The sequence below is a fragment of the Barbus barbus genome (genome assembly GCF_936440315.1).
Source record: "Barbus barbus genome assembly, chromosome: 34".
Lineage (NCBI taxonomy): Eukaryota > Metazoa > Chordata > Actinopteri > Cypriniformes > Cyprinidae > Barbus > Barbus barbus.
This window is the reverse complement of record NC_136762.1, coordinates 10,571,103-10,590,731: the sequence shown is the minus strand read 5'-3', so window position 1 is coordinate 10,590,731 and position 19,629 is coordinate 10,571,103. Positions and strand designations below refer to the sequence as shown.

The following is a 19,629-nucleotide window of genomic DNA, read 5'->3' as shown; positions in this document are numbered from 1 at the left end:
TGGACAGGCCTGTATGGTGTGCCTTCTGAAAGATTGTCCATGTGTCCTAGCAGCTGGTGTCATTTGTCATGCGGTACGCAGCAGTTTAATTGGTTATTGAGCTCGCTGTGGTCATTTATAAGGGTTCAGGGTCCTGTCAATCAATGAGTCTGTCCATCTTGCAGCTTTGGTGTTGTGGGAGCTTGTGATCAGCATTTGTGATCTACATGACAGTGCACTATTCTCCTTATGGACTAGCTCTGGGCACCTAGTTTAGGAATCATCCGCCTTAAATGATTATTTAATTATTTGTTTATTTATTAGTTTTAAGGTAAACTAAGGTAACCACAATTATGGTAACAAGTAACAACATCTACCTCTTTAAACCTAATTGTGATTTTTTTATTTTTATTTTTATTTATATATATATATATATATATATATATATATCCTTTTGAGAAAATCTACTTGCTTTATACTTTATATATTATTACTTGATAGTTTAGAATACAACATCTACTGCCTTAAACGTAATTATGATTTTTATTATTATTACTATTATACTTTAATAGTAAAGGAAACAACATCTACCACATTAAACCTGATTATGTTTTTGTCATCATTATTTTTTTAGACAACGTCTACTACTTTAAACTATTTAAAAATAGATTTTTTTAAATCTAATTTAGGAAACTATGTAACATTAACCTGATTTTGTTTTCATATAGTTTAAGACAAAGCATCTACCACAAAACCTGGTTATGACTTTATTATTTTTCAAAATTATTAATATTATTAAAATTGTAGAGTATGGTTTATTATAACATTAAACATTTTTTCCCCCAGATTTTTGTCAGAAATCCTATCCTACCAGGCCTGAATTAAGGGAATAGTTCATACAAAAATGAAAATTTTGTCATTATTTACTCACCCTCATGTTGTTCCAAACTGGTATGAGTTTCTTTCTTATGTTGACCACAAAAGAAGATATTTAGAAGAATTTTGAAGAACCAAACAGTTGTTGGTCCCCATTGACTTCCATAGTAGGGAGAGAAATACTATGGAAGTCAATGGGAACCATCAACTTTTTCATTACCATCATTCTTCAAAATATCTTCTTTTGTGTTCAACATAAGAAAGAAACTTATACAGGTTTGGGTGAGTAAATAATGACAAAATTTTCTTTTTTGGGTGAACTATCCCTTTAAATTAAAAGCTGGTTTCTCCAGAAACATTTCTTTTATTTGTAACAAGTAGAGATGGACAAGAGTACCAGAGTCCTCAGAAATGATGAAACTACACGCAAATGTAAAAAAATAGCCATAGTTTTTTATTTCGAGTTTGGCGTAATTTTCAACAGTGCCTACCACTCTGACAGCAATTTGCGCCAACACTGCCCCTGAGTCTGCGGCAGCAGCAGCACTCTGAGGAGAGATTAGAGGGCGCTCACACAGGACGTATTCTCCTTTTCAAACAGCTAGACAGAGCTGTGGTCTTCAGACATGTTTCTGCTAGACTATTTTTAACCTGACACACCTTAAAAAAACAGCGTCCAGCCATGTACGTCAGTCTGACGTCTGTACAATGACCAATAAAATAATGCAGATCTATACTTCTCTTAAACCATCCCACCTTCTATGAAATGATTCATCTCTCTAGTACTTGAGTACTATGAGCCACCATGTTTCTGTCCTCTCTCCAAATAATTAACAGGATCTAGGCATTACCTCACATTTCTGCACTATTTACCTTGTTTAACTGGCTCTTTTTTAATGAGCTAACATTCCATTCCATACCGTACATGTTAATGTTTTGTACATGCTCATGTAGTTTTGTTTAGGGGGCCTTATGGACTTACATTGTCTTTTGCTGCAAGTTTTGAAGTCATGATGGAGTTACTCTTTAGAACAGCCTTCCAGACGCTCCATCACTCACACAACTACAGAAAACAGGCCTCAAAGGATAGGATAGCCCGTGTCGTAATAATAACAATAATGATGCTTGTCAATGTTCTCTGTAGCTAAATCACCAAAGAGGTGCTCCATCTAGAAACAAGAACAAGGAATGAATGACTCATCTACTTAACAACTGTATAAAAACAATTTACCACAAGAGTGAACAGAGCCAAGTAGGCATTCCCTAGGCAAAATATAAAACTTCTCCGCATTGCCCAATACCTTTTCTTAGTTTTAACTCTTGGTCTGTACTGTAAGCTGTATGTGTTTCCTTGAATGCTACTAGCACAAAGTTTGCACTTATTCTGAAATCAGTGATTAATATATCTATTAGTCTCTAGCCTCTGTGTCTATATGGATGGAGACCAAACCCTTATTTTCAGAAGCAGCACAGTGACTCACAGGGCCTGTATCAGAATCGACATTTTTAACTACCGCCTGCACGGCTGGCATTCGTTCACTGTGTTATAGGGCTATGCAGAAAAATTTAATTTCTCAATGTTTTTTTTTATTCTTTTCATGATATTCATTATATACTGTGTGTATCTCTCTACTTATTTTTTATTTTATTTTTTATTTTAATTAGAGGAACTATTAGTTCATAGCAGAAGACAGTAGTAATTTAATTTAAAAAATCTGAATAAAAAGCGTTTTGCTTTTTATTTGACTAAATTAAGAAAATAAAAAATGTATATAATGTAATAAAATGAGATTAATTAATTATTCTTTTTTTAAATTAAACATATCAAAGATGCCAGAACATGTACGTTCTGGATCATTCCATTATATATATTTTATCAGAAGAATTATAATTTAATATCTTCCCTTTTTATATATACTCGCACATATATACAAACATTACTGTTTGAGGTCAGTAAGATTTTTTCTAATGTTTTTGAAATAAATATCTCATTAAGGGTGCAGAAATGAAGTACAGCAATACTGTGAAATAATAAGAGAAATGTTTTTGTTGTCTATTTTAATATATTTACAATGTAATTTATTCCTGTCATGGCAAAGCTGAATTTTTGGCATTAGTGTCACAAGATCCTTTAGAAGTCATTCTAGTATGCTGATTTGGTACAAAATAATTTTTTTTATTATTATTATTATTGTTTTATTAAGATTCTTTGTTGAAAAAAGAATAGCATTTATTATTATTTTTGTATTACTTTTTTGTTTATTGTCACTTCAGCTCAATTTAATTTTATTTTATATATATACACATACACACATATACATATACTTATATAGACTATAGAGAATGGATCAAACAAAATAATAGATAAATAGATTTATATATAATAGGTTTTTTGTTTGATCCATTCTGTCTCATTTAGTATGTAAATGTTGGATAATTTTATATTGTCAGCCAAAGAATATAGAAAATATTGTGTGTATATATAGAATATTGCCCTACTATGTGTACTATTTCTTGGTGTGGACGCTGATGAGGCAATGAGCTGTTGAGGGGGGTGTTTATGTGCTTAGATGGGTGGTAAAGCAAACTGCCCATCACTTTCAATGAGCTCCATGGGTAGAAACCTAAACGTGTGTCAGAAAGTGACCCTTCTGTCTGCAGGAGGGAAGAAGATCCTCAGTGACCTCTTTCTAAACTCCCCCCACCTCTTCCTATATCCTGCTGAGTATCTCACAACAGACACATCACAACCTCTACAGCACCTCTTCATCCAGACAGTCAACATAACACATACGCTTTCTGCTTGTTTGCCAATATAACTGTGTCTATACAGCTATTTGGAATTCATTGCATGTATGTTTATACCATAAAAATAAGTAATGTTTCAAAACTAGCTCTCATTCTCTGACAGTTGTTTGTCTGGTGTTGTCCACAACCTACCCCCCTCATCTCCCTGCCAAAACAATGGTGATCTCTGCTCTAATAATCTACCGCCCCGATTGGTCTGCCACAGATTACTCTCGGGCCGCCAGCTGTCGGGAGCTCAGCAAAGCTTTTTTTTCCTTTTCTTTTTTGTAAGATCCCATCCATGATCCTGAGATTCCTCAATTTGAGCGTATTAACACAGCTTCATATAGCTAGTCTGGGACCGAACCCAATTATTTTCATGCTAGTAAACAATAGAAGGTTAAAAGGAAACCGGAAAACCCTACTGCACCGTGCCGATAAGGGCCGATTCGCTTCCTAGCCTCTCGGGAGCCAAGAGAGCCTGGCTTCGGATCAGCCTGTTTTTTTCCCCTCTTCCCTTCTACTTAAAGCTTTTGTGGATTTTGTTTTTATTTCTGAATCTGAATGGCCACGTTTGACTGCCTCTGTTATGGCGCAGTGTGATTTCGGGTGGGTTTTGGAGGATAAATGTCCCAGAAGCACGCATTCGGGCAAAATGTTATAGTGTAGAAGGATTAGTAACCAATCAGAGAACCACAGACGGTTAATTCCTTTAGAGTCTGCACCATTAAAACAATGGTGAATGTATGTGTGTGTGCATGTGTTTAACCTCATGTTCTGTGGAAGTGGAGTCGAAATGCCGATATTGTATCAGAATTAATTGAAAGTGGAGACTTTGGGGCGGCTAATGGAAGGCTTTCTGTGAATAGGCTGCCAAAAATAGTAGCATTGCCAGGCGACTGTTATTGCAGCTGCTCCCATAACTTCAGTCTGCATGTACATAGATCCATGGTATTTACATGGGCAGATGCTCTAATGCTGGTTGTTTGTCTCCTAAGACAATGTCTGTAGTCTCTAGTGTAATATGATTGATGGCCCTGCGACTGACAGATTCGCTCTCTGATAACACGTATGATACTTATCACTGTACATGGCTGTCATACAAACAATGCGCCATAATATTATAAGATTTAGTTGAGTAAAAACAGAAAGTAAGCCGTCTGTTATCAGTTATCAGATTCCTGGTGTTGTCAGGAAAAAAGCATTCCATCAAAGTTTTAGCTCCAAACACCATCAATCGCAAGAACATGCCGTACGACCTCAGTCTTACACCAGCAGTAGTAAAACAACTTTGGGTTACTGCAGAAATGTTGACGGGAAATATATGCATAGATAGATAACTATAGGGAGCTTGTATAAGGTGACAAATAGAATTTGAAATTGCATTTATAAATATATAAAATATATATTATACACACACACAATCTTTCAAAACTTTGGGGTCTGTAAGATTTTTTAATATTTTTGAAAGATGCCTCTTATGCTCACCAAGGCTGCATTTATTTGATCAAACGTACAGTAAAAACAGTAATGCTGTGAAATATTATTATAATTTAACATAACGTTTTCTATTTAAATATATATTTTAAAATGTAATTTATTGCTGTGATGGCAAATTTGGAGTTTTCAACAGCCATTTCTCCAGTCTTCTGTTTAACATAATCAGAAATCATACTAATATGCCGAATCGGTGCTCAAGAAACATTTCATCAATTTTGAAAACAGTTGTGCTGCTTTATAAGTTTGTGATACTTTTTGTTTCAGGAATCTTTGCTGAATAGAAAAGTTCAAAAGCACAGCATTTACTTGAAATAGATTTTTTTTGTAATATTATGAATCTTAACTGTCACTTTTATTCAACTTAATGCATCCTTGTTCAATAAAACATCCTAAAGACCTTGAATTTTTGAACAATAGTGTTTAATTTATTGATCATCTGACCATTATTTAAAATATTTTTATATGTTATTTTGTTCACTAAATATGTGTATACTTCATATAATTATTTTAGGGGTGACTTTATTTGATTATATTTTATTTGATGAAATGGCAATTGTCTTGAACCTAAACTGAAATTATTTATTTAATCTAGTGCAGTTAAATCGATTAATCGCATCCAAAATATAAGTTTGTGTTTACATAATATGTATGTACTGTGTATATTTATGTTTAAATATTTGTGTATACATTTAAGAAATATGTGTTATATATATATATATATATATATATATATATATATATAACATAAATCATGTCAAAATATTAATATATATAAACATGTAAATATTTCTTAAATATATACATGTACACACGTTATGCAAGCACAGACTTTTACTCTGGATGCGATTAATCACAATTAATTAATTTCACAGCACTAAATTTTAATCTATAAGAGAAAGCGTATCTTTTTAAAGTTAAGAATCAAGTTGACATGGAAAATACTGAAGCATGTTGCAACAATGCAGTGGCTTTTGGAAACCCGTTTTTAGTTTATTACACAGAAAACATGCTCCTTTGGCCCTCACCTTATCACCTACAACACACTTTAGACAACATCTGTAAATCACACTGAGCCTAAACTATAATTTGTCTTTGTGTGCCTCCTTTAGGAACAACAGAGCGTGTCTGCTTGATCCAGGGCACTGTAGAGGCGCTGAACAGCGTCCATGACTTCATCGCAGAGAAGGTGCGGGAGATGCCGCAGAGCGCTCAGAAAACCGAGCCAGTTAGCATACTTCAGCCACAGACCACCGTCAACCCTGACCGTGTCAAACAGGTGAGGCCTCACTTCCTTCAACTCGCCCTATTTCCTGTTTCTTCCTATTTCCAGTTTCCTCTCAAATCTTGCATGAGATTATGTACTTCCTTTTTATTTATGCTACAGTTAAATCAGATTTTATTAAAAAAAGCACAATCCCACGGACCCTTGAATGTAGTCGCAGATGAAAGTAAGTGAGGATGGACATGTTTATTATAATTCTTTCTATTAACAGTTTTAACTCGGTCAAACAAACTCGAGAAGATTCTGAGTGTGTTTCAATTAGACAAGTCATTGATTGTGTACCGGCTCTCTGTTTAGGTGATTATCACCACCGGTCACTCTATTATTATGGTCCATTGATCTGCTGGGCTTCTGCATTGTTGTCATCCACATCAATGATTCTTCTCCTTTATTTATCATTTGCTTAATTAAATCACCCTTAGGACAAAGAGAGAGAGTTGGCTTTATTCATGAATAATTTACAGCATGCTGCCGTTTTCTGTTCTTCATTTTTAGTTAAGCCTGTCCATTAAAAAAGTGTCATCTTTGTGCTTATTGAGCAGTCTCTTGAAGACAGGGCCATAACCTGAATTCCTAGAACATAAGTCCAAGACGCTTACCCCTGCAGAGTTGCCGACCTAATTATTTATGCATGTAATTATAGGTCTTATCAGCGGAGCAACACATCTCACTTTAGTGCACATTATTGTCTCTGCTGGGAGAGAATCACTGCAGGCCCTGCCTGCATTCTGCTGCATTGTGCAATATGACAAGCTATATTTTAAACAGGAATGCAGAGGTTAGAATGTGGAGATCCATTAAGCATGTTCAGCTGATTCATAACTAACTTCCTTGAAATATAGTTAGGATTATTCTATTGATCAATCCTGATAGATTGAGATTGACTGATAGATACTTTGCACGTACTGTTTGTTTAACTTTTTTGTTTAATTTATACATAAAAATTCTATCAGGGCTTGACATTAACTTTTTTGCTCACCAGCCACTGTAGCTGGTGGTTTTCCAAATTTACTAGCAACTCAGCATTTTCACTGGCCACAATTTTGTTGTTGGGAAATTATGTTTTATATGACTAAAGTTACTGCATGCTATAATTTATTTAAATTGATTTCCAGGTAATTGTTTGCCTATTTAAAGTCCATTTTCCTTTACCGTATTAAATGCTTGTCATCTTTCATATCAAATGTTTACATTTTATTAATAATTTCACTTAATATAATAAGACAATATAGGGCTATTACCAATAAAATGAAATCAGTATTAGCAAATCTGATATTTCAACTGCAGAAGAAACCGAAACAGCTGATGTAGCATTTAGATGCATTTACAACTATTGACAGTTTAATGAAGCTGAAATGTATGCATTTACACTGCAAAATTATAATAGCATACATAATGTCATATATGTTATATTATTCACTAAATACTGTATATTTTTGCCTCCCTATATGTATAGGTATATGTTTTTACTTTTTAAAATGTTATAGTGAAATGTTTAGTAATAAATTAAGCATATTTTATATATTCATTATTCACTAAATATTGTATATTTTTGTCAGTTTTTTATTACTCTATATCATATATGATTTTGCACTAAAGGATTACATTTTTTTCTAGTCAAAACTGCGATTTGCTTTTGAATCCGGTCCACAGTGTAATGTGATTGAGGTTATATGATCTTGCATTGCCATTGCGTTCTTTTCCACATGTGACAATTGGAAAAGTTGTGGCATGTGTCTCATTGCAGTACACACTAACTGAGAGATCGAGGGCAAGAATTGAAGTCATATTAAGCAACAGCTGCTGATTTCGGGTCAGGAACATCAACCCCTGAGCCTGCAACCAAATGGTCAGGGCAAGAGCGCGACTGACACCTAACTTAATCCACCCGCCCTTCCACACCCACCCAGCAGCACAGGAAATCAATCTGATCATCTAGATGCCTCACTGTTTCAAACAGTGTTTAACTAAACTCAGATGGTAAAGTGCCAGCCTGCAGCGGCTTCCTCTGGTCTGTGCAGGTTTCCTCTGATCTTTCCTCCGCCTGTTTCCCACATCCTGTTTGTTCAGGAAACTGTCCATTAATGCACAGGAGTCCCTGATGTTGTCTATAGGTAGGCACAGTAAATCACTGCAGTTGAGCATTTGCATTTTCGTGGCTTTTGTGTACTGCATACCCACAAATCAATTCTAATGTCATTTATTCAACTGAAAATATATAGTACTGCATATAGCAATTACAATAATTCTCAAATCATTCAAGGGTAAAGAAATACATAGTCTCTACTTGCATTAAGGATCAGCTGACTTCTGAAGCATATTCACATAGTACACCATTAACGGTTCCTCCTGCTTCCCTTATGATTTTGAAAAGTGGAACAATTTCTCTGTAATCTCTATTTTTCAACATCACAGAGAAAAGTATGAATTTGTTCATGCATCACTGGCTTTTCTATAATAACCCACAGCTTTGCTTCTAATATATTGATCAGTGGGATTGCCTTAAGTGGCTGTGCTGTTTCAAACCATCCTTTCCCTTCACGACACCACCAAAGCCAGCCTATTTAATTATCCTGCATCATGAATCTAATAAAAGTTCTCATTGGAGCACTACGCCCGCACACACACATAGACAGCCAAGCGAAACACTGCTGTGTTCTCTGCTCGTCTCCTAAATTAAAAGCGACATCAGGAAAATTGCTATAAGGTCTAAAATTGAAAAAAACCTTCTCGCCCAAAAGCCCAGCCTTCCCTTCCCTTCTCTTCCCTCCCCGCTCCGCTCTCTAGAGGGATGGTGACTGGCTAAAATATTGTATGCCTTTTTTAACCTTCAAATCCACCAGCCGGCCAGGAAAAAGGTCACTGTCTCTCCACGGAGTATCGATCTCATTTCCAGAAGAGCCAATGGAGAGGGAGAGTCTGAGGGAGAAAATGTTTAGAATGAGTTCATTTCTATTAATTTATAAACTATTTTATTTAAAATAATAATAATAATACAAAAAATATATATATATATATATATATATATATATATATATATATATATATATATATATATATATATATATATAAAATTTACAAAAATATTTAATTAGCCAGAAATAGCTTTTTTGCGTGAGTGTAATTTCAATAAAATAGTTTCTAAAAATTATTATTAATCAAGTGGAAAATGTACTAAATTTTTGGTAACACTTTACTTAAAGCCTATGTAAAATGCATTTAATGCATTAATTGTGCCTTGTAATGCACCTGCATTGTACAATCTCATGAATAATTGTAACCTAAGTTAATATATTATAACACTTATCAATTCATTGTTACACTATGATTTTTAAATTAGGTTATAATTATTTATGACAAGATATAATGTATTTCAATGTACATTATGAATAATTATAATGCATTATACCCTTTAATAACCCTTTATAATACATTATACATAAAGGTTTTAAGTAAAGTGCAACCAAATTTTTCTTCTAGTTTTGTGCCTCTTTAAAATGTTTGTCTTGCAATTGCTTTTTATAATTTCAAAACTATTTTATAGTTATTGCACTTACAAATTGCACTTAAATTCCATGCCAAAAATATATTTACTATAAAAAACTCTGACTTTTTCAGTTTTCTTTGATTTAATCATTTCAAAACATTATTTTATAATCATGAAATGTGATAACAATTGTCAAAAGAGGTGTAAAATATTTTCACTCTATATGCAACATAAAGCCCCGAAATAGCATGTCCGATGAATGATACAAGAGGATATTAATAAGTCAGAATGATGTGCATTATTATCAGGGATTATATTGGCTATTTCAGAAGAATTGACATGTCTATATCAAGTCTCACAGCGAGTGTCACACCTACCTTAAAAGCAGGTCGCCCCATTGATATTGGACTGTGGTGATCTCATATTGTCTATGTGTGAGAGGATGTACTCTATCTGAAGCTCGCGCATCTCTAATCCTGAGCCGGACCCCTGGAGATACGAGTTGTAACATTCTTTGATGGATGCAGGACTTGAGCTGTCTGAAATGGCATGAAAATCAATAATAAATTAGATCTTTATTAAATATGCATCTGTAAGGCGCATACTTCGTTTGCTGTTGCTCTGCATTTGGGTTCTGGAGAGATCTGGGATGTCAAGACTAGATGGTAATGTTGAGATGGATATTTTCTGATGCAAGTTTATTTTATGTAGATATCCACATCTAAAGATCTTAAATCATGCAACTTGCTAGTATATGAGCTTATAGGGATAGTTTCCCAAATTCTGTCATCATGTACTCACCTCCATCTCATCAAATGACTTTCTTCTGTGGAACACAAAGGGTTTTTGAAGAATGTTTCTGAAGAAAAGTATTTTTATCCATACAATGAAAGTCAGTGAGGTCTCAAACAACATTGGACCCCATGTAAAGACAAAAAACACATCTTCATTTGTGTTCATACAGGTTTGGAATGACATGAGGGCGAGTAAATGATGACAGTATTTAATTTTTTCCTAAACTATCCATTTAAGATCTCAGAATGTTTGTCACATTCTAGATGTTTATTCAAGTTAATGTCAATCTGAGACTTAAAATATGAATGTGTTCTATTGGAGAGGGCAGCACACTGGATTTTGGAGAGATTGAGGACCATATTTTAGTTTACCATTACAGGACAGACTATTTTTGGGGGAATCTCCCCTTGTTCACTTAGGGTTATTCAAGTCTAGATAGCTGAGGGTTAAAACGGTTTGTATATTTATGGAGGAAACTGTTGTCTTTTGCATATAAATGCATGTTAATTGCTTTTATACATCTCTAAATATATCCTTTTTACCACCAACAGGTCCAAAAGTAGAAAGAAAAAAAAATTAGTAGTATAACAAGATTTAAAGTGAAAAAATGGGTGTAGAAACAATTTCCGCTTAGAAATTGCTAATAAATTTCACAAATAATCAGCTAGTAACATTAAAGTAAATGTGAAAATTTGAATTATAAAGACTGAAATAGTAATTTCTTCTAAAACATACTCTAACAATCTTTTATTTACAGTGTTAAAAATAAAAATTATACAGTGTACAGGTGAAATTAGTAGTTTGTTGCATTTTGCTCGTGCTCAAAATATAAAACAGCAATGAAAATCAGCCATATCACAAGCTTGCTTGCTGCAGATGAGCCTGACAGAAATAATTATAGGGAGTGAAAACTGAGAGCCGACCACTCGTACAGGACCCTTGCTAGCAAACAACAACCTTTCACGACAGTCATAAGACCAAGGTGAGGAGGAGGAGGAGGACTGGGTGTTATTTTTAACTTGTGTGGAGTCTTTTTTTTTCTTTGTCAATGCCAGCAGCCAGAGCACACAGGCAGATGCTGTACAGAGATGGGCGGCTAAGCCCAGGATCAGGAGACAGGCGATTAACCCAAAGGCAAGCGCTTAAGACTTCAAAGTGCAAACAGCTACGGCTCTAGAGTCAGGCCCTGTTCCGGGGACAGAGGTTGGGAGGGGGGAACAGTTGCTCGGGTGGGATGCGCCAGGGGTCACATCGTTTGAGACCCCTGCCACCTTCAGGACTGGGTGCATTTTGCTGGCACGTCAGTAGAGATTAGAGGAAGTTTGAATTGCTTTTTTCAGCGGCAGAACGGTTTTTATAACGCGCAGCCGGATACAAAGACTCCTGGGGCCTCATCTGCCCGTTCAGCAAAAATCCACACAGAACGAGACCGTATCCTTTGATTAATTTCTTGCTAGTCTCAGATGCTGCTCTCATTATTTTCTGTATTTTTTTTTGTAGCACTAAAAGAACAAAGTAACACAGTCTACATAAGGAGTACACACATGTCCTTCATGGCTGACCAATCTTTCATTGCCCATTACCCACAACCCCCTGCAGCATCCTCCCGACAATTCATCAAAGGCTTCTAGTCCCAGATGACTGGTGGCGCAGCGGCAGCAGACGTCTCTCTCTCTCTCTCTCTCTCTCTCTCTCTCCATCTTGCACTCTTTATTTCTCTGTCCCAGCCTCAATCTTCCGTTCACTCTTTTATAGATAGACGTAGCAGGCATCCACCTCCTCTAGCTCAGCACTTGGATGCATTCAGTGGAATTAACCTGCATATGTGTCGACGCTGCTCGATTCCGACCCAACAGCCTAATTTCAATCAGCACTTCTCCTGCCAAATGCCATCATCGGAAATGAAGGCATCATAAAGAGAACGGTGGAAGAGCTGGATCTGCTATAAGTAGCAACAAATGTCACTTAATTATGCTAAAAGTTATTTTGAAAAAAAAAAAACATCTTTGTAATATTGCAGATTTTTGGTGTAAATATAAGTGTCGTTGATAATTTTTTGAATAGACATATTGACTACCATCAGAATCAGATATACTGACAGATATATTGACCAATTAATACACTACTGTCCAAAAGTGTTTATTTTGGGGGGGTCTTTATAATAATATTGATAATAATAATAAATGTTCATTAAGCATCAAATCAGCATATTAGAATTATTAAGGATCATGTGACACTGAAGACTTTAGTAATGCTGAAAATTCAGCTTTGCCATCACAGGAATATATTACATTTTAAAACATTAAAATTAAATTAAAGTGGAAAACAGTTATTTTAAATTGTAATAATATTTCACAATATGACTGTATTTTTGATCAAATAAATGCATCCTTGGTGAGTATAAGAGACTATTTAAAAAAATAAATAAATCTTGCCATCCCCAAACTTATAAATATTGGCATTATATCAACCAGGTGACCATGTCTTTTTATTTAAAATAATTATTAATAAAAAATAAATATTGTAATAAATAAAATAGATTAATTATTAGTGTGCATACAGTGCATTTAATTAAAGGTCTACATGAAGATTTAGAGTCAAAATCTGCATCAGGAAGTTACTAATAGTGAAATTATATAAATGTATCCCTACAATGTACCATTAAATTGTAATACTTCTACGAGCGCCGTCTTAATATATGTTGTCCATACAGTGAAATCCAAAAGTTTGAGAACACATTAAAATCTAATTCAATTGAAGCCTGAAAAAAAGTTTTAGGATTTGTAAATTTTTTGAAAAAAGGAAAATAAAATAAAATAAAAAAAATTTAGATTCAGATTTTGAGGTCACTAATCAATTTGTGAACTCCTTTGAACAAAAGGTCACAAGTCTAATCTGCTAATAGATAGTTTAGCAAAATAGATGCATTTTAACTGCAGGTCTCAAACCTTTGGACTGCACTGCATATGTACAGATCAATCACAGTACGTCTCTGGTGCCCAAAACGATCTGCTTTCCATTGCATTAAACGCTAATCGCGAATACAATTATTTTGCTCAAAATGTTCCTTATAAAAGGTTCTGTTTATTCTAGCAAGATAAAAGGTGAATGTAGAAGTCCATGAAATTTACTGTCGGCAGTTTTTAATTTCTATGCTAATACGGCTGAGCTGAATGAGAGTTCGAGCTACAGTGGCAAGGCTAAACAGCCTCTGTAAAGACATGTCTGTGGGCAGCGAGCTTCAGCAGACCTTGAGGCGAAGAGTGAAAAGAACGCTAGAGCTCACAAAAGAAACAAACGTAAAGGCTGAGCCGATCACCACCCCCTCCCCAACTTCTCTCACTCTCTCTGCTTTCCTCTAGTCTCTCCTTCGCTTTGTTCATACACACACACACAAACACACGCCCCCACAGACACATATCCTCGCTCCTCTCGTCTCCCCTTTTTACCATTTTCATCTCTCTATCTGTCATTTTGACAGTGCAAATATTCTGAATCCAGCATTGTCAAAGCGCTCTCGGAGGGCTGAAGCTTTTCATTATACAGAGTAATTAACTGTCAAAGCGAACACCACACAGCATATTTTGTTTTCTCACAATGCTACGGTGCGTAGATGTATCCGGCAATGATCAAAGAGATCAAGTGCTAATTTGTTGGTTAATTAATAAACGAATATGTCAAGTTACACAGACGAAATTCAAAAAGTGTGTGATGTTTTCTTATACATGTGCGCACATGCGGTATTATGGCACAAGTAGCTGGTGGTTTTAAGTGAATGGTTGCGAGTATATAAGGTGGGGGGTGGGAGGGTGGTTGGCTGGTTGGTTGCTATGCATCATTCCGACTCCCTTTCAGTCCCCCTTGAATGCTGGAGTTGAGTTTCCATGGAAACACTGACCCCTGGGAGTCGATGCTTTTCAGGAGGAGCCTCTTTTTACCTAGTGATTCACCGCTCAGGAAGTACAACAACAAAACACACAAGCATCTTTATATTTATCTTCTAATGCATCATTTTCTGGGCTCATCAGTGCTGCAGTTTTCCTCTCTAATCACTTTTATAATATCATTTTAATCATATTTTTTTGTTTTCTGCTTCCTGTCTCATATTTGTTTTTATATACTTGTTTGTTTTGTATCTCAGATAAACCAGTGTCATTTTAATATTTATACACTATTTATATAGTACTTATAACACTGAGATTTTAAAAATATTATTTGTAATTTAATGGAATATTTTACAGTCGACCTAATGTGATACAATCTGGGGGAAAAAAATCTAGATAAATTCTAGAAAGAAAATGTATCTAATCCTTTTATGTTATTTTAAGATTTTATAAGATAAAATGGTGATCAGTTACAGCACCAAATACAGTTTCTCTTATACATTCACACAACTTAAGAACAAACTGCTTATGTAGAAACAAAATCAAATACTTTTAGAAAGAAATCATAATGAACACATTAGTAACAGTGCTTTTAGCAACATTTTAAAAGATCAGTATGTTCTGTGTGAAGCTTTGGTAAAAAGTGCCAGCATGAATCACTGCTTGATCAGAGGAGCAAGCCAGTCTAAGTTAGGGAAGAAACCATGGGAACCACTGTTTACACTTTTCTTCCCTCTATCAATGAGGAAATTGTTTTTTACAGACATTGTCTAAAACTTACTCTCTGAGAACACTATGCTGCTGTGCCGCTGAATTACTAGATTGAACTAATCTGTTAGATGTAATTTGATTTGTGGTTTAATGAATAAAAAGGCAACTTGAAACAAAGTAATTGCTGTAAAAAGTCTAGGCTTTGGTTTTCAATACATATGGGTGGAGTTGCCACAAAAATAGTTGTTTGTGTTCAAAGACACTGGTTGTGCTGCCACTAATGGGCTCCCAGTGGATAAAAAACATTCTTCCTACTTGTAAATCCCAAAATTTAAAAAATGGTACATGCTTATCTAGCACAAGAGTGCTGGAGAGTGACTCATTAACTGACACTGGCTTCTCTGCTTATGTTCTTTTCAGGCCAAGCTCATAGTGCCCAACAGCACGGCAGGGCTGATCATCGGCAAGGGCGGAGCCACGGTGAAGGCCGTCATGGAGCAGTCTGGTGCCTGGGTCCAACTCTCACAGAAACCTGAAGGCATCAACCTGCAGGAACGCGTCGTCACCATCAGTGGGGAGCCTGAGCAGAACCGCAAGGCCGTGGAGATCATTGTGCAGAAGATCCAGGAGGACCCACAGAGCAGCAGCTGTCTGAACATCAGCTACTCCAACATCTCTGGCCCCGTGGCCAACTCAAACCCCACCGGTTCCCCATACGCCAACTCGGCGGAGGTAATGCCGGCTGCTGCTGCGGCGGCAGCGGCCACGGCCTCCAGTCTCCTAGGGCAGGCCAGTCTGGCTGGAGTGGGCGCTTTCCCCACCACCATGTCCAGCTTCTCAGGGAACGACCTGCTGGCTATCACATCTGCACTGAACACGTTAGCCAGCTACGGATACAATACCAACTCCCTGGGCCTAGGGCTCAATCCTGCGGCTGCCTCAGGAGTCCTCGCCGCTGTGGCCGCAAGCGCCAACCCCGCCGCAGCCGCGGCCGCCAACCTGTTAGCCTCCTACGCCAACGACGCATCCACCAGCTCCGGCCACCTGGCGACCAGCCTGGGAGGCTTCACGCTAGGCTCGCTCGCCGCTGCCACCGGAGCCACCAACGGCTATCTGAGCGCCGCTTCCCCACTGGTGGCGAGCTCTCTGCTGGCCACCGAGAAGCTGACCGAGGGGGCCAAAGATGTGGTGGAGATTGCGGTGCCGGAGAACTTGGTGGGTGCCATTTTGGGGAAGGGAGGCAAAACGCTTGTGGAGTACCAAGAACTGACGGGAGCCCGCATTCAGATCTCTAAAAAGGGAGAGTTTGTTCCTGGCACCAGAAACCGTAAAGTTACCATTACCGGATCGCCAGCCGCCACACAGGCAGCCCAATATCTTATCAGCCAGCGAATCACATACGAGCAGGGTGTGAGGGCCACCAATCCGCAGAAGGTGGGCTAAAAACAGGGAGTATGAAAAAAGGAGAGAAAAAGAGTGGGGGATGGGGAAGATACAGAGAAAGATGGAGGGCGCGAATATCGACGAAAATCGGCCACATTCTTTGTGGGAAAAATCTCAGTATTAAAAAAAAAAAAAGATGGATAGAATTCCTCTCAAAGTGGAAAATTTGAAAATGTGTAAAATGTAAATATGGGTTTAATCCTTAAGTTCAGGATTTTTATTGGTTGATTTTGTTTTGTTTTTCTTTAGTTTTTTGTGCATTTTCTGGACAGCAGTGAATGGCATTTCAACCTGGCATGCTGCCGCGCTGCAGTTCCCAGCAGGTGGGCAAGGTGGTCGGATGGGGGACAATGGGGTGGAGCAATCCCAGGAATCGGCCCTTTCCCCACCCCCATCCCCTCCTAGCTGACAGATTTTTGTTCTTTAATTTTTTAGTCCTTAGTTTAACTCCCACCCTTTCGCCCATGCCTTCTCTTTAAGAGGGCCTGAGACTGATTATATATCCCCCCCAGTCTGTGACACCCCATACCCCACCCCAGCCCCCCTCGCCCCTGCACTCCCAATCCCAGCCGGCCCGACCCTGCCCCGCGCCGGGCAGGATAGGGCAGGGGATGCGAGGCTGTTGCAGGGTCTCTCAGCGCCACTAGACATTGACCTGGGGTTCCAGTTGGACCAGGTGCATGCCACTACAGATGTTGTTAGCATAAGGGAAGCTTGTAGATCATGTTGCGGACATAGGCCAGGATGCAAAATGCACCTGAATCTTTCGTACCAGAACTCCTAGAAAATTGTGGCATTCGTCTATGGGATTTTAGGTCTGGTGTTTATACAAATACTATTATCATTATTATTATTACTACTATTATTATTATTATTATTACAAATTATCATCACCATCAACGTTATTTATTAATATGATTTCACCCATAAGGACTGAGGTATTTCCTTTTGTTTCTCTTAATCTGTGAATTCAGGTTGACATGAATGTAAAGACAATATTTTGGATTTAGTTTTTTATTTAAGTAGATTGAATAGTGTGTCCATGTAATATATGTCTTATTTAACGTCCAGTGATAACTGCACCGTCGGCACCAACAGAGAGAATAGGGGCAGATGTACTGTACAGTGATATTAAAAACACAGACACACACACACACACACACACTCAGCAAACTATTACCAGATGTAAATGCTGAAAATGCAACTAAACATACGCAGACTTGAAATCACAGTGGGACTAGACAATTTATTCACATATCTACTGAATGAGAATGTAGGTCTTTGCACAAGTCCAAGGGAGTGTCAGAATACAACTTTATATGAAAGCCAATCCTTTTCTGTAACGTCCCAAAACATATCCCCATCTTTACTCTACGCTGCCCCTCTGCAGCGCGAGAGATTGTGCACTTTGAGCCGCTGCAGTCGAATATCTGCGCAAATCTGCTGGAAAATTTGTGTAGATATTCCATATCAAATCAGAAATTGGCCCTCAGAGCTCTGAGGCGTTTCATGAACAACATACTACTGAACGACTACGAACAAATTCTGATCTGCACAGGCTGCTCGGTAACATGGAAGTCCCAGGTTGTCTGTTCTATCACAGTTTTTTTAAATATACGTCCCGAGTCACCATTGATTCAAATTCTAGAACGGGCTGCCCATGTGAAGATTGTCCTGTGCAGATCTGAACTACCCATGTGCGACGAATGTGCTGCTAATAAGGTCCTATTTCCTTTTTTGTTTTGAATCTGAGTACACTGAATTTCGTCTTAATGCACTGTGAAGTGTGGAGGCCGTGATGGAAGGCCAAAAAAAGTCAGGGTTTCTATATTGTTATTGCATCGATGCATCACTATGATGGAATGTACTCATGTGGAACATCTCATATTTATAACAACCTACATGGAGAAAAGGTATCGCTTACCGTAGGGCGGAAAGGAAGCCTGGATGGTTTGTTAGGTTGAGGTCAGACTCTTCGGATCAGTTTTTTGGCATCATGTTGCAGTATCCAACCTTAACTTTCCAAGTGTGCACTAACTACCCGCCAGCTGACCGTGTATATTTATCGTGAAGGGGCAGAGGATGGTATATTCTGTACGTTTAAACTGTAGGTGTCCTCCAAAATGATTCTGTGTCTAAATGACAACATATTGATTCTATACCGGCTGGAATGAGCTTAAAAATACCAAACTGCTCCTTATCAAGACTTTAAAACAGAGAGCATTTCCCAAAGAAGAATTAGACCAACAGAAAAAGACAGAGTTTGTGCTCTCTCTCCCAATGACTAAAGTTATCATTCTTTCCTCTCCTTTGCTATTGGAGCACCAGGGAGAGTAAATCTGAACCGATTGGTAAGGAGGCTTCTTTATTCTCATCTAAAAACCATCACCTCCCCTCACCTCTTCTCAACACCCCTTTTTACCTTCGTGCACCCCCATTCTGACACATCAACCCAGAGACCCCCTTTTCTCTCACATCTCTCCATGGGTGGCGATGTCTGGTGTAACAGTGCATGTCTGCTTGCCCTTTCACGAAACAATGACGATGTGAAAGGGAAGATGCGCCTACAGAGTAGAACTAGAAGCTTGCAGTAGATCACAATTGCGCACATCACACCTTGAAAAAGGGACATAATACGAGCCATCCATGTGTTTGTATGGTGTGCATGTGTGTGTAAATGCGTGTAAAGGTGATAAGTTTGGATAAATATGAATGTGTATAGCAGTTGCGCCCAAGGTGAGGAGGTCTGAAACAGCAATGACTCCAGGTACTCTACTAGAAGATAGCTGCACAATTTTGTTGAGGTGCAATTTTCAAACAATAGGACGTAATAGTTCAGATTCGAAGATCAAGACGAGGAAGCGATGGCAATCGAGTGCCTCCGC

The 19,629-nt window shown here is 37.5% G+C and overlaps 1 protein-coding gene and 1 long non-coding RNA gene across 4 annotated transcripts in view; one reads left to right on the top strand and one right to left on the bottom strand.

The window, feature by feature from the left end:
- Positions 1 to 16,866, top strand: part of LOC306854057 (RNA-binding protein Nova-1-like) — a 50,099-nt gene extending 33,233 nt beyond the window's left edge. For all 3 annotated transcript variants that reach the window (XM_079391850.1, XM_079391849.1, XM_079391851.1), the window contains 2 exons: positions 6,252 to 6,418; positions 15,722 to 16,866. In XM_079391850.1, coding sequence (XP_079247976.1) covers positions 6,252 to 6,418; positions 15,722 to 16,744 — 1,190 coding nt within the window. In that variant the 3' untranslated portion in view covers positions 16,745 to 16,866. The remainder of the gene's footprint in view (positions 1 to 6,251; positions 6,419 to 15,721) is intronic.
- The window catches only part of LOC306854058, a 28,307-nt gene continuing 17,256 nt past the window's right edge, over positions 8,579 to 19,629 (bottom strand). The window contains exons 2-3 of the long non-coding RNA XR_013782798.1: positions 10,289 to 10,450; positions 8,579 to 9,343 (exon numbers count right to left, since the gene is read on the bottom strand). This is a non-coding gene — a long non-coding RNA (uncharacterized lncRNA). The remainder of the gene's footprint in view (positions 9,344 to 10,288; positions 10,451 to 19,629) is intronic.